The sequence below is a fragment of the Pseudochaenichthys georgianus genome, chromosome 5, assembly GCF_902827115.2.
Source record: "Pseudochaenichthys georgianus chromosome 5, fPseGeo1.2, whole genome shotgun sequence".
In the NCBI taxonomy this organism is placed as follows: Eukaryota; Metazoa; Chordata; class Actinopteri; order Perciformes; family Channichthyidae; genus Pseudochaenichthys; species Pseudochaenichthys georgianus.
This window is the reverse complement of record NC_047507.1, coordinates 32,686,198-32,710,990: the sequence shown is the minus strand read 5'-3', so window position 1 is coordinate 32,710,990 and position 24,793 is coordinate 32,686,198. Positions and strand designations below refer to the sequence as shown.

The 24,793-nt window shown below is 40.2% G+C and overlaps 3 protein-coding genes across 5 annotated transcripts in view; 2 read left to right on the top strand and 1 right to left on the bottom strand.

Moving 5' to 3' along the window:
- Positions 1 to 20,089, bottom strand: part of rnf207b (ring finger protein 207b) — a 30,482-nt gene extending 10,393 nt beyond the window's left edge. The window contains exons 1-13 of one of the 3 annotated variants that reach the window (XM_034082906.2): positions 20,014 to 20,089; positions 19,844 to 19,901; positions 19,467 to 19,657; positions 14,252 to 14,384; positions 13,730 to 13,874; positions 13,516 to 13,597; positions 13,185 to 13,260; positions 11,886 to 12,011; positions 10,427 to 10,473; positions 8,829 to 8,901; positions 7,476 to 7,544; positions 7,084 to 7,152; positions 5,534 to 5,640 (exon numbers count right to left, since the gene is read on the bottom strand). In XM_034082906.2, coding sequence (XP_033938797.1) covers positions 5,534 to 5,640; positions 7,084 to 7,152; positions 7,476 to 7,544; positions 8,829 to 8,901; positions 10,427 to 10,473; positions 11,886 to 12,011; positions 13,185 to 13,260; positions 13,516 to 13,597; positions 13,730 to 13,874; positions 14,252 to 14,384; positions 19,467 to 19,657 — 1,118 coding nt within the window. In that variant the 5' untranslated portion in view covers positions 19,844 to 19,901; positions 20,014 to 20,089. The other 2 variants (XM_071203200.1, XM_034082905.2) reach the window with 2 other exon arrangements.
- Positions 15,339 to 17,211, top strand: zpr1 (ZPR1 zinc finger). The gene has a single exon (XM_034082908.1). The coding sequence runs from the start codon at positions 15,487 to 15,489 to the stop codon at positions 16,819 to 16,821; it is 1,335 nt and encodes a 444-aa protein (XP_033938799.1). The 5' UTR covers positions 15,339 to 15,486; the 3' UTR covers positions 16,822 to 17,211.
- Positions 20,090 to 21,107: 1,018 nt separating the features above from the next.
- rpl22 (ribosomal protein L22) lies at positions 21,108 to 24,215 on the top strand. Its single transcript, XM_034082934.1, has 4 exons — positions 21,108 to 21,211; positions 21,631 to 21,741; positions 21,908 to 22,032; positions 24,019 to 24,215. The coding sequence occupies exons 1-4, from the start codon at positions 21,200 to 21,202 to the stop codon at positions 24,161 to 24,163; spliced, it is 393 nt and encodes a 130-aa protein (XP_033938825.1). The 5' UTR covers positions 21,108 to 21,199; the 3' UTR covers positions 24,164 to 24,215.
- The last annotated feature ends 578 nt before the right edge of the window (positions 24,216 to 24,793 follow it).

Here is a 24,793-nt window from a genome sequence, read left to right as displayed (position 1 = left end):
ACCAGGGCCGCCTTAATGCACGGGCTGAAGCCCAGGGGCCTACGGAGATCAGGGGCCTATCATGAGCCAATAAAAAAGTTTTTAAAGGTTTTTTATTTCAGATGTTTTTAAAAAACATTTAAATAAACAAAGTCTTGGCTTTCAGAATATGAAACTTTTATTTCCAAAATCACACGATAAATACATTTTTGAAGCTTGTAAAGGGAAGATGACAGCTCTCACTCGCCACTCACTCCTCCTCCCTCCGGCTGACATTATGAATGCAAGGCGTATAGTGATCATAGATAACACGGCAGGGTCCGTTACAGGTGGTTTTCATCTGGTTTCAAATAAACAAAGTCTTGGCTTTCAGAATATTAAACTTGTTTCTGAAAATTCAGATGATAAATACAACGTTGAAGCTTCGGCATAATTACAAGCGGAGAACGGAGTAACTTGACGTCACAGCAGGCATAACAACAGCCGGTGTTTCTCGTGAGTGTTTTCCCCGGGAAACAAACACAATACACACAAATGCAAAAATACACAAACACACACACTCGCGAGCTTCCCCCAGACCAGTAATCCAAACGAAAATATCTTCCCTCCATACTATTTGGATCATTTGCTCCGCTAATCAATCAGATCGATGGATTCCAGAGACTCAAAAATGATGACTCCGAAACAGTGAGGGAAAAGGAGTTTCGAGACAAGCAGCTATTACAAAAAATGCCGAAGCTTACAGGTTATTTTAAACCTGTAGGCCGGGATGAGGAGGAAGGACGGATGAGTTCTGTACCGAGCAATAGCGGTGCCGGCCGTGGGGCCTCGGAGCCAAGTAGGCCGTCTGGTTCTGATAGCGATGGAGTAGCGGGAGAGGAAAAACAGACAGTATGGACATTATCTGTTGGAGGAGATGGAGATGGACGACGAGGACTTGCTACGTAGAGGGGAGCCAACGGCAACCGGACAAATACATGAGGGAGGCCCGATACGTCACTCATCTGGAGGAGAGGACCAGGCGCGTGTAGAGCAGAGTGGAGAAGTGCGATCACAGAGCCTGCCGAGGCTATAAATGACTTGCATTTGTTGTTTAAATAGGGGGCCTACAAAACTGCTATCAGCCCCAGGGCCTGATAGCAGGTTAAGGCGGGCCTGAACGTAACCCTATTACAACAGATCAACAACCTATAACAGGGCCTATGCACAGAATGCAGCTATTCAATACTCATTCTTGTTTAAGAATATGAGCATGTCTACTCAGGGGAGAGGCGGGTGCGGAGGCGATTCACAATCAGGCCAGCTGTAAGAAGACCCTCTCAGCTGGAATGTGGGCATAAGATGAGGTTTGAGTCTGCGTGATCTGCGTGTAGGGAGGGGCAGCATATCATTAGCTAGAACTAGCTAGATCTGATGGATTTGAACATAAACACGAGTGAAGTATAACCGGACGCGAGAGAGAGAGAGATCAGCACCTGCTGCTCTGCCCGCTGTGAGGGTGAGCAGAGCAAAACACACCTTTAGACCCAACACACTTAGCTATGGCACTGTCGTATACATTGGATTATTCCATTTCATCATATGTAATCAACTTAGGCACCCCACCCAAAAATAAATAAATACAATTATTCATAACTCATATTCGAATACCTGAATAATTTTGAATATTTGAATATTCGATTAATCGTTCCCATCCCTAATATCTTACACTGTCAACAGCATCAAAAGACACTGAGAAAAAAGTTAAAAAACAGCGAATTGCTCACCACTCTATCCAGTCTGCAAAACACATTTGTGTTAACCTGATTTTCCATAAATGTTCAAGAAAGTCAAATAAAAAAGACATATTTATTAGGGAGTTCACACTGCAAGTCAAGGCACACGTCACAGACGCTGTACCCCCTACTATACAGAGAATAAACTGCAATTAGGGCTGCCAAATAAATCGAAATTGCATGTATTTATTTTATTTTAGTGCAATATCTAAATCACAGTAAGGACAATATTTGATAAGGCAAAATATGTGAAAATATTCTGAATGAATTATTGTGGTGCTGCATAGATACAGACTTAGTGAAAATCCTTGTTTGGTACAGATCCTGTTACAAAAAAACCCCACCATGGCATCTATAATTAAACAATTATATTTCAAAATGATAATGTAATTTTGCAAATCATTTCGCACTTGCTCTAGCAGTCAAATTAAACACAATTAGTTATTTGTTTCCAGATCTTGCAGCCCTATCTGCAATGACTTCAAATGCATTAATATATTTAGATTACCTGGGCTCTGGTAGGCTCCTACTCGCTCCTTCTTGCCCCGTGTTGATGCAACAGGCTAAAGCATGGATCTCTCCCGTCTGCCACACACATGTCATCCTCTGCACGTCTAACCCTAACCCATCTCTGACGCCAACTAAAGACTCGCTAAAGCTGTGACATCAGCGGCCGGGAACAAAGCCTCCCAGTCGCTCCTGCATGCCAACTTCCAGATGAATCCTGGAGAGTTCTGTGAAATAACGATAAAAATAGTGCCAGCCGGCCGGCCTCCTGTCCCGGCCCACTCTGCTCTGCACCGGCAGAGCGCTAGGCAAGTTGGAGAGGAGGGTTGTCAGTATGCTGGCATTAGTGGGTGGGCTTAAGGACCTGTGAACAGTTGGGGGACACTGATATGGAAATTAAATCGGTCAGGGGAGTGTGAGTATGTGAGGTGAAGGGACGTGCAGCAGAAGAAAAAGAACAAACCAGTGGCGGCTGGTGAAAATATTTTTATTTCTCTGGAAATGGTGACCAAACAATACTAGGGAACTATTTTTTTTGTTGAAAAGACCCCTTAAATTATGACTTCTGGTGATGTTAGAGGGGGGGGGGAAAGGACAAATTGAGGCTTAAAAATATGAGAAGACTGATCAATACCTCCATAATCTTCAGTGTGGTTAGCTATGAATCTTCCAAAACTTCCAAACACGTTGTCCTGGACATAGTTTCTACAGTATAAACTGTGCAACAGTACAGTAGGCCCACACAAACTGCAGAACACCGAGGCTTTGGGAACACTCAAAATTACTTAAAATGATTTAATTCCCATTTAACCTGTTAAGGTTCTTTTTTCCCCCCGTTTTTTTTCTCACGAAACTGTGTCTCAGGGCTTCTTAAAATGTAATAAACTATTCATGTGTCCTACTCATTTAACAGGAAGAAACTCAGCTAACTGATGATATGAACCATGTTTACCAAAACAAAACACAATTCTCACAAGAAGCGTCTAAATGAGCCCTGAGCGGGAAAATGCTAACGCACTCTAGGTATAAATCAATTGATATACTTATCGGATATGCACAAACAAGCTTAGCTAACAAGCTGAGATTCCACAGATTCTAGTAATATAAGTATCATCACTGAGCGATCAGAACTCGCGACAGGGGAAGCAAATACAGACATCACACGACGTAGCTTTAGGTAGCAAAACACGGAGATATGCTCACCTTTTGCTGTTATTCTGATCAAAAACGAGAAAAATGCAGCTGAAGGTTAATCTATAGGTTAATCCAATGTGTGTGTCACTTTGAACAAATTATTGATAATCCATAATTCCATTCTTATGTCAAAAACTGAGTTTTCACATTAGCTGCTAATGATAGCTTCCAGAGTGTATGACAGCTAAGCTTCCTGTTTTGTCTCCTTGGATACGAGTCCAAACAACTCACAGACTGCACCGGGCGCTGACGTAGGCGGCCTGTGACCATCAGATTTGACGACGCTGATTGGCTGAAATTATGTTTCGGCGACATAGTTTAAAGATAGCAACAGTTGGCTTCTGCTGCACTTGCTGCACTCTCGTCTGGGCGCTATGCACAGCGCCCAGACGAGATACGAGAGAGTAATGATACACGGGCAAGGCCAGGCAGGAAACATGTGATTTATCAGTAACTTTAGACATTGTAACACAATTTTAAACGAGATTTTATTGTAGATTATACATTTTACTGATACCAATTATATAATATTTACCTTGTTTATTAAAAATTAAAAATTAAAAAAAATTAAAAAAATGTAATGTGGGAAGAGGGGGGGCGGCGCCCCTAGCGCCCCTATGGGCCGGCCGCCACTAGAACAAACTTGTTTGTTCTGAGAAGCTCTAATGGCGGGTGATTAATGGACAAGCAATCTAGAAGTGAAAAAATGTTGTGTCATTGTCCGATTTTTTAGGCTTTCAGCGATTACATTTAATGTATCACTTGATTTTTAAGCATGGGGGAATGTAGTGACTTACTGTATTGAAGTAAAATGTTGAGGTTGTTGTACTAAGTATTTCTTATTTATACTAATCTTTGCTTCTACTCCATTACATTTTTAAAAGCCAATATTGTACTTTTGACTCCACTGATTATTAAGAGTAATCCGTAGTTAAAAGAATGTAATTATCTAATAAATACAAATTAAGATATAGTTATAGGTTAAGATAACCAGCAGCAGTATAACACGATTTTGCACTTTCTTGCCATGCTAGATACATTAGCATCAATAATCATTATTAATGAATCCAATATATAATTCTGAAATGATCCATAATGCATAACGAGTATTTTTACATTTGGTACTTTAAGTATATATTGATGCAAATACTCATGTACTTTAACATTTTAATTTAGAATGCATTGCTTTGAACTTTTAACAACATATTTCTACATGGTGGTATTACGTAGTTTACTTAAAGAGGCCCTATTCCGCATATTTTCAGGTTTCATCATTTTATTTTGTTCCTCTACTGTGACACGTTTCCATGCTTTAATGTTCAAAAAGCTCTTTATTTTTCTCATACTGCCTGTGCTGCAGCACCAGTCTGCTCTGATTGGTTAGAATACAAATATAGATGCACTAGTGTTACGTAGTGATGTCATTATATCTCGGAAGAAACCAAAGGAGTCCAATGGCAGGGCTGGAGTGTGTGGCAGAGAAACATTTGGATTGAAGCATTTGCAGACCATTTACTCGCGCCGAAAACTGTGTATATAACACACCACAGGAAAGTAATAAAGGGTCCCTTTAAGATAGAAATCTGAGTACTTCTTCCACCACTGCTTCAAAAACATCAACAAATGAAAACATCTCCTTCCAGGTCCTGCACCACATTACTTTCTTCCACCTTATCATGTTATCTGCTGTGCTTGTGGCCTGGCTGCAGCAAAACGGTCTCTTTCTAAATCAGGATGTACTGCCGCCTTCCCAACTATGCAACAAGGTGAGTTGCGGAAACATATCAGTGCACAGAGCTTACAGATAGATAGAATAGCTGCCATAGTGAGACTCAGCATGGCGCCTCCTCTGCTCTCACTGCAGTCATCACTGTCTACCATCTATACGAGCAAACCAATCACAGATGTTCTGTTTGCATTCTTCACAAGTGTGACATTTTCTGCCCAGACTTTATGCTTTCTTGGAAGAATCCAAACAATGCCACGGTCAAATTCCGGCAGTGTAAGCACGTTGTAAAGCAAAGTCTTTTTTAGGGATTACATTTAAATGGTATGTGGCAGCAGGTACATGATCTCACCTTGCTGCAACACTTATAGATCCGGAAACAGAAGGAGGGCAGCGCTGACCCAGCAGCAATAAGGGCTCCAGGCAGCGGGCAAACTCAATCCTGTAGTCTGTGTTGATCTAAGGGACACATGTATAAAGTCACTTAGAGGTGTGGGACAAGGGAACTTCTATTCTGCCATATTATTCTTTAGGTTTCAATGAAAAACTGAAAGGAAAACACTCCTACAGTAACTGGGCCACAAGTAAATAAGTAAAACAAATCAAATAAAAGAAGGCCGGAATAAAAGACAATTACAATCCAGAGTTGGCAGAAAAATGACTATTCTTACAGACAGCCCTACTATTGATTAAGATAATGAATCTCACTATCATTATCAAAAAGAAAAGGACACTATCATGCCCATTACCTTATAATATGATGTGCTTATCTGTAAAAGGGGTCATTTTGTATTCTGTGCCTCTCGTGTGACATGTCTCCATGCTTTAATGTTCAAAAAGCTCTTTATTTTTCACATACTGCCTGTGATGCAGCACCTCTTTTCACCCTCTGTCTGAAACCAGAGCCCAGTCTGCTCTGACTGGTTAGCTGTATGGCTCTGTTGTGATTGGCTAACCACTAAGAGATGTCCCGCCACTTAGCCTATCACGTACAATGTGTTGGAACACTAGCCAATAGGAGCCCCAGTGTTACAGAGTGATGTCACTATATTATGGAAGTAAACGATGGAGTCCAATGGACGCGTTGCAGGCAGCCCCAGTGCCTTAAAATCCGTTTTTACTGCCGTAACATAATGACATCACGACGTTACACTTGTGGACTGTGTGGTAGAGAAACTCCCTCTGGGGGAACTTTGGGATTTTAGCCTTTGCAGATCCTACCCTAACCCTTTGCACACCATTTACTTGCATACCAACCTATATCACACAATACAGGAAAGGGAAAAGCCCAAAGAGCATTATAGGGCCCCTTTAACATTATGAACATATACACATGAAACATCCAGAAATTATACTTAATCATTGAAAACTGCATTTTCCTTTAAACATTTTGTGGTCATTAGAGATGTTTAGTTATGGTAAAGTTCTGATGCATCTGCCGTTGTATGTGTATATTCTATATTGGGTTTAACTGTAGATGAACATGAGCCTATTGGCTAAATCTGGGCATATAAGTAAATCACATTAATGTTGACTAATGTGTCTCGTCCCTAGATAAATAAATATTGAAATGACTAAAGCTTCCATTAGATTAGAACAAATAATAATTGAACGTTATTGTCATTGTGCAGAGTGCAGGCACAAGCGGAGGAAATGAAATTACCATCTAACCCAAAGTGCATATCGGTGCATAGTGATATCACTGTATATCAATGATATAATAATATTCTTAGAAGGCACAGAAACTCAATTGTCTTTGTGTTCTGTGCTTTAGGGCCACGGAGGAGAAAACACTATGAAAGTGCATTGAGAACAAGTGCAACAACTAATCAGCACACTGCAGCGGAGCACATTCTGAACGTAATCTTTTCCATCTGTGCGTTAGGGCAGCTCTGTACTCACTTTGCTGCTCTGCACCGGTCTCAGTCGATGAGGGAGCTTTGCAATCCGCTTCAGCCTCTCCATGAGTTGCTGTGTAAGCAAGAACATCCGAACATTATGGACAGCCTCCATTTAAAGAGCAATGCCAGCTCATACAGCAGTGTGTCTTTTGCCAAGAAAGTGTCCTTAGTATAAAGATTAAGCTCTTTGAAAGGGTTTCAGAAACACTGATAATGTGACAAACATGAACCTTTTTATTCCTTTTTTTTGGTATTCACTCCTACCTCTGCCACTTCTCTTTCTTGCCAACATATGTCTTGTATTGCATCACTGCCACTCTATATTCATATTTGATCAAAAATGATCATGAAATGCTACACATATCCATACATAGTTTATGTGTCTGCACTCACGTAGCCCATGTCCAGAAATTCAAACGTGTTGGCTGAGCTGAGGAAAGCCGAGCAGGTGACGAGGTGCACCTGAAACAAAAACAAAAGGTTGCATTTCAAACAAGCTGCATGCAATATGAGACACCAGCAGACTGACACTGAGATGAAATGGTATTAGACGGATCCCAAAACTAACTGCACACTTAAGAAGGTCAGAACCATCATATTCATAGCACATTCATAAAAGGCAGGAAGAACGTATATATTTTGCTCAAGTACAATTTTTACCTACTTGTACGTCACTTGAGCCATTTTATGTAATGCTTAATTTCCCTTGTACCTTAATACTAGAAACTGCAGTTACTTTTCAGAATACATGTTAAATTGAAAGCATAGGGTAAAGATTTTTTTTTATTAAGACTTGCCTGTTGTTTGAGTTGTTTTCTAAAATGTGTCACAATGGATGCCAGTCTTTTAACAGCTAACAAAATCTACCTACGTGTACAAATAAAACACCTGAACCTGAAGGGTAAGTGCAAAAAGCTTGAATTGATGCTCTGATTCTTATTATATTTGTATTATAATTATTTATTCATTTAGTCTTTTATTGATTGATTTAGAAATTCAATTAATTTTTGTTTTATTCAGCCATGTATTTGTTGACTTCTATTGGTTTTAAGTGTTTTTAAACCTATACTTGTGTTGTGTTTTGGTTTGTGAACACTTGAAAAGTGCTATATAAATACAATTTCATTGATTAGTTGATAAAACTTAAAGGTGGGGTAGGTAATTTTGGAGAAACCAGCGCTAGAATTTGAAAATACTGCCACTTCCTTACATAGCCCCTCCTCCAACACACACGAGCGCGCACATGACCAATGAGGGCACGAGATAAATTTGTGCCCAGATGGAAGGCTGACAGGCAGGTCGGCCATCCAGTTACTTTAGCCGGGCCGGCTAAAATGATTGGTCGTGCTTTTTACAGCACTACGGCTTCCACAGATGACATTTTTTGTATGTATTTATTGTCAAAGCATTTAATATATTCGTTGCTATCGGGATGTTAAGAGCATTCCATGGAATATAACAAAAAGTGTTTCTGAAATGAATTACATACCCCACCTTTAAGATGAGAGCATCATTTTGACTTGTGTGTCTTTACAAAAAAACGTGTCTGGTTTGGCATAAATGGTTAAATTGAACTACCTGTTCCAGGCACAAAGGTAATGAGACACAATGGATATCAATTATAAATCAAGTTAAAGAAAAGTCCAAAAGCTAAACACAATCCCGTGTGTATATCAGGACTTTGTTTTTTCTTCTTCCCTAACGCATTAACCCCTCAGATTTACCATGCCATTGTTTTTGCTCTACCTGCAGGGTTGGCAGGAGGGCAGTAAGGTGTGAGAGCTGCTCCTTTAGTGCTTTCTCCTTCTCCTCGTGCTGACTGCAACACACACAAACATACACACATGTAACACTACACTTCCACATGCTGAAAAACTCAGAGGACCCATCTCAGGATCTGCAACCAACCACACACAGCATACTCCGTATTTGCAGACGCTAATCTATCGGTCTTCTCTCTGTGTAACAAACACACACATGCACAGAGCAGACCCACGCACACAGACATAAATAGCCCCTACTCTTCCGGGAACCCAGCCGCTGGTCGGCTTCCAGGCAGACGAGAGAGAAAGAGAGATGGAGGGCACGACAAATCTCATTAAAGATCCCCACAGAGCGCAAGCAGATACACACTCACGTGCACAACACTGTTCACGTTCAATCACAAACGTACGCATGGAGCGGGCGCTCAAATAGAAAAAGTGCTCAGATATAACACTCATTCAGATGTTTCCATTTGGAGATGTGAGTTTGCAGGGTGTGGAGAAAGAGATAAAACATTTTATATCCGTTATGTTTTATACACTATATATTTTAGCGCTATATCATTAATCCAACATAAAAAGTGACTGATGTGCAATAATTTGATTTTAGAGACTAATTAGTTGCAAACCTAGGCTGACATTAAATCAATCTTAAATTATCACAGGGATGTTGTTACATTTGTAATTATAGTGGCTTTGGGAGGCTGTCATCATCCAAACTCATTTCTTAAATCGGTATCACTTTATAGTTTGGTTTCTGCACGAGCAAGCAAAGTAAGATCGTGGCAAGCTGCCATGAATGAAGAACAAGTTATGATCCTATTCTCAGGACAATATATGGTGGTGTTAATGTTCACGGAACACTAATGGCGGATGCAACAAACACACATTTCAGAAAGGAGGGGCTAAACGTGCTTGGTTTGTATTTAAAGTGGAAGAAAGCCCATCTAAGTTTTCCTGAAGAAGTTGTTGACATTATGGGCTTGAGAAAGATTATAAAAACATACACAATGTTGACTTGTTTACAAATAATCTTCAATTGGCCCCATCTTCATTGATTGGATCCAATATGGTTTAATATTAAGGTGGGTTGATTCAGTAATGCTTTGTTGAGATGACAGTGTCTGTCTACCTATAAAGGATTACGATGCTTCATAACTTTATCAATTGTGCCATTATACGTTTCTATAATCTATGAATGACTGATCCATTTTCATACACTCCTTGGAGTTTATTTTCTGTCACATGATATCTGTTATATCATTTATCTTGTTATTATTTTTGGTTTTATGTTGTTGTGCCCATTACAACGAGATGATTCTTCTCACGGTTTTTCTTTCTTCATGAAATATTTCTAAAATGAATACAACCCAGGAAAATGTATTTTGAAAGAAGTGTGATAAGGAGGAAACATGCTATTCATCCCCCTGAGTACAATGCAGCATGATACAATAGAACAACTAAGTGACCTTGTGCCAGCAGGATTCATAGGTAAATATGGTCACAATTATAATAAGCTTTGAGGCAACAATATAACACTTTCATACAAGAACTGTTCATCTTTATGAATGTCTATTTTACCTCTGAGCTGCTTTCAGGAGAATCTTCTTCCTCTCTGCCAGTTTTTCCTGTCAGATGAGGAAAACAGAGCCTTTTATTACTTACACTGCTGTGAGAATGGCCTTGAGCTCTCTAACACTTAATGAATTTTCAAAATTGCGGGGGGAAATTGTGTAAAATCCATGGTGTCTGCACTCTCCGAATGTTCAATATGAAAAAAAGACACTAATATCTAACAAATAGGTAGACAGAGACCTCCAGTGGCCAAGCTGTGTTAATGAACTCACATGGAGCAACTTCCTGCTCATTCATATTTGACTGAGGCTAGGCAGTGTTAGAATCTCATTTTTAACTTTGACTTCAGAAATCTGTAATGCTCATGTACTCTTTAAAGTATCTAATAACCTTGCTTACCAAGAGGCAGTCAGATGCCTGAGATAAAGCTCCAAAATATACTATTACATAATAATATAACATAACAACATATTTGTGGGAGAGAAACTCCCTCTGGAGGGAACTTTGGTATTTTCTCCTTTGCAGCCCATTTACATGCACACAAACCTCTAGAACACTACAGGGAAGGGAAAACCCCAAAGAGCATAACAGTGCCTCTTTTAAATTGACGTTTTGATTCTTCCACCTCATCGCTTGGTTTTGCCCTGGCTGTCACTTGTTGGACTCCAGATTACATTTTGTAAAACCCTATATTTACTTTGCCTGTATGGGGTATTGAGTGTAACTTGATGAGGGAAAATTAACAGGTTGAAGCAACATAGCGAGGATTCGACCTGGTATCACAACATTGTCCATTTAAATAAATATGTGGTTGCAGGAGTTCCTCTCTTGATTAAGTAACTAGGTGAAAAAGAAACAATTGATCAAGTCTGGTCTTCAAACTTCCAAAATGTTCCCACACCTCTCCGCTCCTCCGCTCCCTCCACTGGCTTCCGGTAAATGCTAGAATCCACTTCAAGACAATGGTACTTGCGTACCATGCTGCGAATGGATCTGGCCCTTCCTACATCCAGGACATGGTTAAACCATACACTGGGCACGTGCACTCCGCTCTGCATCAACCAAACGGCTCGCTGCACCCTCGCTGCGAAGGGGACCCAAGTTCCCATCAGCAAAAACACGTGGGTTTGCTATCCTGGCTCCAAAATGGTGGAATGAGCTCCCCATTGACATCAGGACAGCAGATAGCTTACACACCTTCCGGCGCAGACTGAAAACTCATCTCTTTCGACTCCACTTCGAGCGATAGAACTATTAACAAAGCACTTATATACTAATAAAGGACAGGCTTACCTATAGCCAGTTGAGTAGCACTTGAAATGTTTTTGCTCTATGAAACCTGATGTACCTATATGATTCTGTTTTCTTCTAGTTTGTATCTTCCTGGTCGAATGCACTTATTGTCGCTCTGGATAAAAGCGTCAGCTAAATGTAATGTAATCTATCACCAGGATGATTATATAACCTGTAAGCTGTTGAACAGAGAACAGATTGCACTCTCTTCTTCCTCCACGTTCAGACACACTTCTCCTATCATGGCTCTCAGCAGAATGATGGCCTCTCTGGCTGAAGTCTGCAGCTCCTTCACCACCTGCACACGGAGGAGGGGGGTCACTCAATGAAAACACGTATGCTCCTGCACTGGCAAACATTTGAGTCTTTAATAAAACTTTAATAGAAACATGCAAGCAGTGATGAGGCTATTAAAAGCTAATTACAGTGAATGTAAGTTGAATTTTTTATATACATATTTCTATTAAAGACTTGTGGATAAAGTGTTTGTTTATGTATACAGTATGCATATATGTGTAAACTGTCATAAAGTGTGATGGGGTTAAACTTGATTTTAAGCTATTCCTTTTGAGCTTCAGTTAGCATCACTAGAAAATCCCTGATCAAAGCTTTGCGCAGATATTTAGGTTTAATTGAGGGCCATTTGCATTCTGGGAGTTGTGGTTAACACAGTTTAGTTGCAACCATAGACTGTATGGTTGCAACACATGCACCAGCACTTAAAAGGCTTTTAAAGTGAATGATCTTGCCGGTTTCTTGCTGTTCCGAGTTTGTTTTTTAATCGAATATTGCACTTATTGTAAGTCACTTGGGCAAAAGCGTCACCTTAATGAAAGTCTTTGTAAAAACAAAATGTCTTTCTTTCCCTCTTCTAATTGCTTTGTATATGCAACAGACAGACAGACAGGTGTACAGACAGACAGGTGTACAGACAGACAGACAGACAGACAGGTGTACAGACAGAAAGACAGACAGGTGTACAGACAGACAGACAGACAGGTATACATACAGACAGGTGTACAGACAGACAGACAGACAGACAGACAGACAGACAGACAGACAGACAGACAGGTGTACAGACAGACAGACAGACAGACAGACAGACAGGTGTACAGACAGGTGTACAGACAGACAGACAGACAGACAGACAGGTGTACAGACAGGTGTACAGACAGACAGACAGACAGACAGACAGACAGACAGACAGACAGACAGACAGACAGGTGTACAGACAGACAGGTGTACAGACAGACAGGTGTACAGGTGTACAGACAGAAAGACAGACAGACAGGTGTACAGACAGACAGACAGACATACAGGTGTACGTACAGACAGACAGACAGACAGGTGTACAGGTGTACAGGTGTACAGACAGACAGGTGTACAGGTGTACAGACAGAAAGACAGACAGACAGGTGTACAGACAGACAGACAGACAGACAGACAGACAGACAGACAGACAGACTCTCACCAGCACAGCCTGGTCCAACATTTCACAGCCCTGCACGTACGCTGTTTCAATATCAATGCAGTGAGTCCGGCTCTCCCTGTGGTAAACAAACAACATCTCATTTAATGTGGAGGAGAGAGAGGAGGGGAAGGGAAGCAAAGATAACATAACAGAAGAGAAGAAAATATAACCTTAACCCTCATGACACCACGCAAGAGAAGAAAGAAATAGGAACGAACTAATGAAAAACAGAGACTAGAAGAGAAGACAAGAGAGGGGAAAATAAGAGAATAGAAGATACATGAAGAGAGATGGGAGGGAAGAAAAGAAGATCTTATGAAATGTGACTCACACTTGCATGTCTCTGAAGCACTTGATGCAGAGCATGGACTTGTTCTCTGTAGAGAACAGGATGCAGGGCTCCTCGTGGAGAGCTGTGGAGACAATGACTTAACCTGAGCCTGCAAGAGTGTGAGGACTATTCAATATTCTCTTTTTCCACTGAGCATGTTTGTGCAATACAAGAGGTTTCAGAATACAAACTACGATGTACAGGTGGCACTCACAGCACTTCCTGTGTTTGGCTCTGGAGCGTTTGGCCAGGGAAACAATCTCATGGTGGGAAAACATTTTGGCTTTGTGAGTCAACTCCCTGCAGGTGCTGCAAAGTGGCTGGCTGCAGGTGTTACAGTAGTACATCACCTCTGCATCCTGTTTGGAGAGAAAAAAGGGGAAATAAATATTATTCCCGATGCTAACGTCCTTTTTAATTTGTATACTTTGTGTTCTGTTTAAAGTAACACAAGGCAATATTTGATTACAAAAATAAACTAGTTGTAACATGTGTACAATTGTAATTAAGAATTAAAGAGCAGCCTGTGTTTAAATTGCCAGTGTTTCGTACTAGTTTTTTTCTTGATTTATTTGTATGCCTTGCAAGCCTGAAACTTAAGGTTTTTATTGATGATGTTATCAAGTTACTAAAACTTTGGACGGACAAACGTTTGTTTTAAAATGCAGGCCAACTATTGAGTGACCTTCACCTAAAAAAAATAAAATATTGATGTGGTTCTGTCCGTCATTTTTACCTTTTTGTCACTCTCCTGGTCGCAGTTGGCACACTGCACCGTCTCCTCAGATTCCGCATTGTTGTCGACCAGAAACTTCAGCAGACGGTCCTCTGGAGGCAGGGAGCTGTTCCCTTTCAAAATGGATGGGTATCTGTTGCAGAAACAGACATTTATACAGAAAATCACGACAGTTATCACTGAATTAGAAAGTTAATATACGTGGTGTTCCACATGTTGAGGTTGCCAGAAATTATTAACACAGATTGATCAGAAATAAGTGAAAAATAAGTAACAAGCAACCACTTCTTCTCCTTTTCCATCCACATCCCCTACAACAACAATTAAGAATAAAAAACATCATAACCACAGGTGTAGAGTTAGGGGAAAAAACTCACAATGCAACAACAGACCTACAATTTGTGAAATAAATAGGCTATGTAACGTTTTTTCAATGTTACTGAGTAATCCGAAAATTCAAATACTTTCCAGGCTGAGTACAAAGAAAGATACTAGTAGCAGTACCAATTAAAACAATTTACACAAAAATCCAAACCCAACTCAGGTAAAACAAATTCATTGAAATTCTTCAGGAAAAAAAAACACAGAAATGTGTGTATGTTGCATTTTAAAAGCCAAGTTCAAATGAACATTTCAAATATGTAGGAATTGTAAAGATTAAAATAAAAATAAAACAAAAAAATTAAATACAATAGGAAAGTGCATGTCTATACAAACCTGTCAATATTATTGTACATACATGTGTGTTTATGTATGCACTTGTATATGGAGGAACATTAAGTAATACCTTTTTTTTCTTGTCCTGTTACTAACATTTGGTGTACTAAAATAATACAAATCATAATAATAACAAATATAATAATAGTGATAATATTAATAATAATACATGAACATTTTGTGGTTGTACTGATTCATGATTTGATCGCAGTATATTTAAAAAAAATCTCAAATGTAGACTAAAGGCATTATGCAGTGCAAGATATTATATGAATCCCTAAAATAGTTGTAAACACCTGTTTGATTGGCCTACGTGCAGTACTGTATAAAACCGTAGGGGGCAGCAGTGATCTTGTGGATACCGCCACGGTAGAAGAAGAAAATGCGGAAGAGTCTGTTGAATCTTTCAAACGTGCGTGTGCGTCATCTAGAAGCTTCCAACAAGATAAACAACTGAACGAGGGAGTAACCGCGAGGAAACAGTTTCTACCCCGAGGGAAACATATTCAGCGTTAAGAATGTCTGTTATTACCGAGGACAATGTGCGAGGTGTCGGAGGTGAGAATCTGTTCAAGGATATCAGCGCCGACGGAGACGACATCACGGAGATTGAGAGCATGTGTATGAACTGCCACTTAAACGGTATGACACGTATACTGCTCACCAAAATACCCTTTTTTAAAGAAGTCATCGTGAGCTCTTTCAACTGCGACAACTGCAGCTGGTCGAACACAGAGATCCAGTCTGCGGGCCGGATCCAGGACCAGGGCGTCTGCTACACCCTCAAAGTCAAAACAAAGCAGGACCTGGACAGGGAAGTGGTGAAATCTGACAGTGCCACCACCAGGATCCCAGATCTGGACTTTGAAATCCCTCCCTTCACCCAGAAAGGGGCTCTTACCACCATCGAGGGTCTTATAGACCGAGCAGCTGCAGGGCTGCAGCAGGACCAAACTCTCAGGCGAGCTAATTACCCCGAGGTGGCTGACAAAATAGAGGAATTCATCCAGAAACTGCAGAAGTTAAAAGAAGTGGAGAGCGAATTCACTCTGGTGATTGAGGATCCATCTGGAAACAGCTTTATTGAAAACCCACGCGCCCCCCAGAGGGATGAGGCGCTCACTGTGACCAAGTTCACCAGGACGATGCAGCAGGACATGCAGCTGGGGTTGAGGGCTGATGATGACCTGGAGGAAGAACCAGCCGGTAACGATATAGAAACTATGAAAGATGAGGTTCTCGGGTTTAACACCAACTGCCCTGAATGCAACGCTCCAGCCAGGACCAACATGAAGATCGTGGAGATCCCTCACTTCAAGGAGGTCATCATCATGGCCACTAACTGTGACAGCTGTAGCCACAGGACCAACGAGGTGAAATCAGGTGGAGCCACGGAGGCGATGGGCACCAAGATCACCCTGCACGTCACCGACCCCTCAGACATGACCCGAGACGTGCTCAAGTCCGAGACGTGCTCCCTCAGCATCCCCGAGCTGGAGTTTGAGCTGGGGATGGCGGCCGTGGGGGGGAAGTTCACCACCCTGGAGGGGCTGCTGAAAGACATCAAAGATCTGATAGTCTCCAAAAACCCCTTCATCTGCGGCGACAGTAGCTCATCAGATCGGTTTGAGAAGCTGCAAGCGTTTGGGGAGAAGATTGACAAAATAATAGCTGGAGAAATGAACATCCACTTCATCCTGGACGACCCCACAGGGAACAGCTACATGCAGAACGTGTACGCCCCCGACCCAGACCCTGACATCACCATTGAGAAGTACACCCGCACCTTTGAGCAGAACGAAGATCTCGGACTTAACGACATGAAGACGGAGGGATACGAAAATGAAAATTGAACTGCCAGCATCCCCTGAAAAGGACTGAATAAGCCTGATGTCATCAAAAAGAAACCCCAGCCATAATCGTATCGCTCCATATTTCCTTCCATTTTCATACATCTTAATTTAATACTGGGTGAATGGTTGTTTCCATTAGTATAATAACCTGTTATAAGTTCTAAATGTACAGTTAAAATAAAGTAACATGATTTGTAAAAACATGAATGCTGCTTTTATTAAAAATACATTATTTAGCTTTCATCTTTATTGCATTCTTGTGACATTCCAGAAGATGGCACTCTTATCTCCAAATATTTATTTTGCTCAATAGAACTACTGTGCGACAAATTCATATGTTCTATACCTGTAAGGCATGACATTATCGAAATAAATTGTTATCTAAGTGAATACTCTGCTGTTTGCATTTGCACATATTAAGAGATGGGACATTTGTTATTGTCAGATGTGCACTGATCTGAGGGAGAGCCAGGGTGTATTCTTTGATTAGACTGGGTGCATTTTCACAGATTTTACATTTTACACCATTTTATTTATAGATTAGGGCTGCAACTAACAATGACGTCCTTTATTAGCTAATCGTGTCGGAAGATAGTAAATGGTATGTTTTCCAAAAGCCCAAAATGGCATCTTCAAATATAATTAATTTGATTTTATCCACCCATAAATCCAAAAGCCTAATACAAATTATAATCAAACCTTAACATTTGAGAGTTCAAGTTTTGACTAAAATGGTCAATTGAATATCAAAATAGTCACCAACTAATCTTTTATAAAATGACACATTTTTTAAATTAAATCTTCACTAGTCCTATTTCTTTAAGCTAATCCTTTCCCTAAATGGTTAAACAATCACACACATGTGATGTCAGGTGGGCCAGGATTATACCGGCAGATGCAGCGACCAGCGTCTGACGCATTAACAATATTAGCAGGCCTGTTTGATTTAATGCTGTTTTCCTCATTCTGATTCAGTTGCTGTGATGCTAATGTTTCCTGCCCCTGTCTGCTGTGCGTGTTTAATCTCGTTTTCATAGCAACGGGGATCTATTGTGTTCTACTAGCAGAGTAGTGCATTCCTAGATTACGGTTCTTGAGTGATCAGCTGTTCGCAGGCTGCTGATGGAAATAGCTGCAGCCCCCCAGCAGCCTGAGCCCACAGGGTTATTTACACTGAAAATATGTGATTGCCTGGATTCATATTTGTTCTTGTGCTATGAATAAAACCACTGCTGTTGGCATTACTTACAGCAGCTTATCTGCCTCAACACAGGTTCATATCAAACAGTAGAAGTTGCCTCAGGTTCAGCTATAATATGTAATTGTATTTCTATTTAATTATTTTTACAAACAACTAGCTCATAGGCTAGTGGATACAATTTGGATGAGGATGGTGAATTCATATATAGCCTCAACAGAAAGCCTATTTTAAGAGGAGGTTGATATAGACCTGATATAGACCTGACAGAGCAGAATCAGTTCACATGAGCTGCTCAACAAGCAGTTGTCACTGTAATATACATATATGGTAATTCCTAATGACATACAGGTTACTGTGGGTGTCTGCTATGTGCTGGCTGCTCCCTTTAGTTATAAAATATATATTTTAATGTATGATTTTTTGTGCATGAAAAATGCCATGCCCACACTGAAAAGCAAATTCCTTCTGGCATAAAAAAAGCATCATCCAATCAATAAAACGAACTAAGGCACATGACAAAAGCAGTTGAAAATAATGCAGTGAAATCAAATCTCAACATCGCTGTTTAATTGTCTGCATCCACGCAGGAGCAATCCCAACATCTGGGTCAAATTGTATCTGACGAAATAGAAAAGACCCCTGTTATACTCAATGCAATACAGCTCATTTTCTCTATACAACACATCACTGTTATTCCCTGTATTAGACACAGACCTGAAGGTAATCACGATTCATTCCTTAATAGGGGAGGAAATAGATTGGTATCATGTGACCAGTTTTGATTGCCCTAAGCTGATGCCAAATAGCAGTATGCTTGGTGACTGGTGTTAGAGGAACTTGCTGGCCTTGTTGAGCACTGGGGACAAAATGAGAGAGTGTGATGACCCTGCAGCTGCTCCAGCCACTCCGGCCTGCCCTGCCCAGACCGGGCCAGCACCGGGTCCCTGTGCTGCCCCCTGAAACCAAACCAGAGGGACTTGATGCTCCCTGGAACCAATGGGATTCCCCTCAAATCTCGAACCCAACCAACATACTAATCAATTTATGTGGAACTAATCCCCTGCAGCAAAACTGGGGCCTCTGAGAGAAATGGGAATGTTCACACAACATGGGGATTCAAAGAGCAATAACGCTAACGTAATCATCTTAATCGTGTTTGTTAGATAACCGGCTCATTACCTGGCATTTCAATAGTATTATATTTGTATGATTAAGTAGCAGAATTGTGATATCCAGATTCAGATATCCTCCGTACACCAAAACACACCAATCAAGGTTTGTTTTTTTGTTCAGAAACATGATTAAAACGTTCATAATTTTGATGAATTTTCAACACATATTTCCTTGGTAAGTTTGTATAAAAACTTGTTTGCTTTTCCATTGCTTTCTGATAATATACGCTGCCTAAATTGGTTCTGATCCACCTCACAGTGCTATCTCTTACCCACAGAGGGGGCAGCTGAGGCGGTTGTCATTGATCCGGCCTCGCAGGCAGCGGGCACAGAAGATGTGGTAGCAGTCCAACAAACACGGGGACCGGTACTGCTCATGGCACATGTGACACACCAGCGGGTGGACATTGGCACAATCCACATTAAAGAGGTTATCCAAGTTGGTGAAGATTTCTCCTGCCATCTGCAAACAGAGCATGCCAATGATGACAAACTGTGAGAGACACGTTTTAAAACCAAGCTTTAATGTATGGTATGGTCCAATTTCTGTTAATAAAAGTGAGGCTAAGATGACTGCGATATGCAACACTTTCATGATGATAGTCAGATATTAATATGCATAAACAAGCTTTATTTCTTTGTTGCTTACCTTGTCAGATGTCTAACGAGTGCCGGGGCTTCAGTGACAACACACAATCCAAAGGCGGCTTATAAATAACATCAAATACATTGTCAGCAGCAACATTGTATGCAGAAAACAAATGCTATTGTAAATGCAGAAGGCTAGTCAACAGAAAGCAGACAGAGCCACTGTCTTACCTTTCAGTTGTGCTATCAGCTACCCCCAGAAGGAATGAGAGCGATGCAGAAACTCTTCAATAGTGGTCCCTCCGCCAGGCAGCTGGCAGCACACACCTCGTGCCAGCCCCCAGTGTGGCCAAAGTGCATAAGGGACATTTAATAGTGCAGTGCCATGGAGATGAAAAATACATTTGTCCTATTTCTACTGTCACTCTGTTGTTACGTCTTGAACTCAAAGGCAGGGTGACCGGTAGGGTAAGTGTGGAAAAGAAAGCGTTGCAAATATTGTAATCTGCTGCAACATTGAAAGAAGATTACTTTTAATGTATCACTGACGCATTATGTTTCATACCTTCTTTGAGTTTTGGAAACAACTTTTTAGAAAAAGTCATTCTCATTTAAGCTTAGTTTTTGTTATGTTGCTTTAGAGCAATTACATAATTAAAGATCATAAGTTTCAATTCTAATTTAACAACAAAAATGTGAGAAAAAGTTCATAACTTTCATAATAATTTCCAACAAACCACATTTTCTTGGAGGGTTAGTGTAAATAAGTGCATATATTAGTGGTAATCATTAGGGGAAATAAATATGTATTTGAAACAACTGCTCAGTTAAATTAATTAACTAATTATTCATTTATATGGGAAACCTTGTCTCTACATATCTTGAAATGTATTCTTCCTAATTTATTTTCAGCTGACTTCCAAGGTCAGTTGAAAAACTATTTTTATTTATTTATCTGAAGTGCTGAACACCTTCCCTGTTAACTGTCAACATACATTGTGACGTAAACAAAAAGCCATACCAGTTTTGACTGTTTAATATCAGTTATAAAAAAAATACATGTAATATTTCTACTTAAAAAGTTAGTCAAAAAGAAGCTCAGCAAACATTTTTTATGTTAACTTAGTTGAACAACTACCTAGCAGAAGTTGATAATAAGATAAACGTCTGACCTCTTTCAACCGTTTGTGCCTCATCAATGCCCCCGAGATATAAACAACGTTTCTTGTTTTAAAAAACATATGCATTTGAGCATTATTAGCATTTACGTATGTTACATTTTAAACTATAGCACTGTAAATGTTAAACAAGACTAAGCTAAATCGAGCTCAGATAAATCGATGCGATCGATGATGCGGTCGGGTATTATAGCGCCTGCCTAGCCTTTGCTCCTTCCTTTTTGCTGAATGCGTGAGCCATGGCCCCGATTGTGAGTAATAAAACGTCCAAATAAACTGTATACAGACGAACTATTTTAACTTGTTTTTTGCACTCGGCGAAGTATATCTAATTATTGTACATCAATACAAGAGCCAGGGATATTTTAGCCTCTTATTGTGGCTTTGTTTACGGTGTTAGGCTAAAGCCACGTTGGGCTAACTGTTTAATGCTAACGGCAGCTAGCTTTGAAACATCGGTAGTTAAGCTTTATGGGTAATACAAAATGTTGAGGAATTTAACTTAAACTGTTTCATTTACAAACTTGGGAACATGATGGCAATCACGTATAGCCTATGTTGACCAATGTGAACGTTATAATATAATTCGCCATTTGGGTGTTTTTTAAAAGGTTCATATGCCATGTTGTCTGTTTGTGAGTTTAAGTAACCCTCTCTTTTCCTGTGATAGAAAAAGCAGGTTGTTAGGAAGACAGGTGGGAAGAGGAAGAAGCAGATCCTGAAGTTCACCCTGGACTGCACTCATCCTGTTGAGGATGGCATTATGGACGCTGCCAACTTTGTGAGTACAACAGTTCAGACATAAAAATGCATATTGTCCATTTTACAGAGTGCAACAGCTGTCAGATACACACAACACTTTGTGCCAAACACTGCATCAGTTCTGTCCAGGTTTGTGTACCAACCCTTGCTGTGTATGGCTTGCTTTTTTCTCTGTACACTTGCAGGAGCAGTTCCTGCAGGAGCGCATCAAGGTTAACGGCAAAGCTGGAAACCTTGGCGGTGGAGTGGTGTCCATCGAAAGGAGCAAGAGTAAAATTGCAGTGAACTCCGAAGTTCCCTTCTCAAAGAGGTACAAAACACCATGCAGCAATTATATGGTCATGCTCTTAAACAGCAGTTATCAAACCTTTTCTGTGGAGCCTCCCTTCTATATTTCCACCCTCCATCACGCATATCCATATACTTACATAAACGCATATCTAGACGCTTCCTTGCTTGCAGACTTCTATAGAGCTTGTCAATAATTAATTCATCACGGCAACTTTAGTGTGTGATATCTTATTAAAAACTTAAATGACACACTGTAATGTGACTGCATTACAATGGCACTGCAGCATGCATCTTGCTGTGTTACAGCATCCATTGCTTTCAAAAGATGTTCTCATAATGATGTTTTTGCACAAACATAACGGGTAACCAACTCCCTGTGAACAAACAAAGAAAATGTCTAGTCCCAGGGTGCTCCCCGTTTATAACTCTGGGCTCTCCTTGGGGTCCCGCCCTGCATGATGGGACCCACTGTTCTTAATGAGGATGATTCTACCCAGGCAGAAAATATTCCGTGTGACAAAAACCAATATGTCTAATTTGCAGATGTGTTTGTACTAGTCTCCCTGAGAGGTTTGGTTATTAGAATCTCTCAGTAATCTTTGAACAAGAGGAGACTGCAAAATCTTAATGAAATTCATTGAATGTTGTTTCAATGACATTTGTGTAACCAACGACTGAGTAGAACCCAAATACATGTATTAATGATCATTATCTCTTCTTTGATATTAGTAATACACCACGGTAAATATGAGTGGTCACTCTGGCCGATTCTCAAATGGGGTTTTAAAAGGTTTAGGGTTTACCATAAATGAAAACTGTTGTCGGCCATTTGTCAGTCCACATGCCACGAGGTTAATAAAAACCATGCTTTGACAAGTGTGCAGACAAGACGGCAGGCGAAAAACTTTTAAAATGCGTGTTCTCTGATTGGAGCGATCTCCATTCGATCAGATCAGAAACTAACCTGTATCTGCTCCGTCCAAACTCACAACACCGTCCTGAAGACAGAACTAAAGCAGCGACTGTATTCGCCATGACACAGACAGTCTGTGGTTTGTACGTGTTCAACTTCTGTACAGTTTCTGAACGGATATGAGGAGCTGTGAGGAGTTGATTAAAGAGACTCTCACACACACACACACACACTTTTTTGCATTTCAAAGTACACTGCTGAATGATGTATGTGCAGAGTTTGAGCCTTGAAGGCTGTTTCTTATGCTCTGAAATGGAATATATTTGTTACATATTAATAGAATTTTATATTTTTGGATTTGTGAATGAGAGAAGTAGTAGATGGAAAACATATCAAACACTAATTATTCAAAGTAGAGTATTTCATTTTATATACGGTAATACTAAGGAGGCATAGGCCTATATGATATAATGTTTGACATTATTGATATTAAAAAGGTGATTTGTTTTCCATGTCATTCGTGTGTTTTTCTTATCAAAAAGTGAAGTTATTTATTTGTAAGCTCCCAATCCAAATGTTTCCCTCAATGGCCTTTGCGCCCTGAAAAAATGTGTGACACCAAAGGCCAAATGGCCTTGCCCCTAAAATGACGTAAATCCAAGCCTGGTACTCATGCATGAAAACGGCAAGAAGACTTCCATTTCTCTTTCTGAGTTTGGAACTCCACCACCAGAGGGTGACTCTACCACTGTCTTTCTTACATGGAAAACTTGATATGAAAAACTGAGGACATTACCTGTATATCATCTGGGGCTAGATAATAATAATAATAATACATTTAATTTGTAATGAAAATAGGGTTGATTTAAAATATAGCTAAATGCACACGGTTGCAGGTGATCATTGGATATGCCAACTTTCAAAAGTTGTCCACCCCATTTGTTTAAGCATATTCAAAGACTGCAGACCTGCAAACTGCCTGCTGCTAGTTTAGAGTGTATACATAATGAATTAGTTATAAATATAGAAAAGCGTTTTTACTAATGTACAATGTCTGATGGTTTCCCCTTACCACCTCCTCCACTTGTGCAGGTACTTGAAGTATCTCACCAAGAAGTACCTGAAGAAGAACAACCTGAGGGACTGGCTGCGGGTCGTGGCCAACACCAAGGAGAGCTATGAGCTGCGCTACTTCCAGATCAACCAGGATGAGGAAGAAGAGGAGGATGAAGATTAAACTTCACGCAACTTCCAATACTTTAAATAAAGTTTCAAAAGAGACAAGACAATCCGTCTCTTTTTTTATTGTTAAAGTGCTTTCATTTCTTTTCTTTAGTCACAAACGGTACAATTGAATATGTACATACAAGAGTATTACTGTTGGCATCTTATTTAGATGCAATTAAAACAAAACTAGCTCTTTTTCGAATATATTTAAGTTTGTTTCTTCTTTGGTAGTTGTTAAATGTTTTTTTAAATCTTATTTCTGCTTTAGTATTTTGTACACAAATCTGAGCAAGCAATGCAATTTGCATTAGCCTAAAATGTAACAGATCTTTGCATTATATCAATTGAGAAAATAAGGTTAATCAAAAAATAATTAAGCTGGTTATAATTAATAGGCTACATTCAAACACAATTGGGACACATTGAACCATAATCTGTCTGCGAGACACTCAGCCCTTGATTTGTGTATTTTGATGGATTAAGTGAAGTTGAGGCTCTTGCTCTCTGTGGTGAGCTCTCTGTGGGGCATCCTGTGTTACAGCTGTGGTAACCTTGACAACAGATAGACCACTGGCAGTCAGTGCTCCTCTCGCAGCAGGCACCCATCAGGCTGCATTTGTGTTTTTTGTGTCTGCTAAAA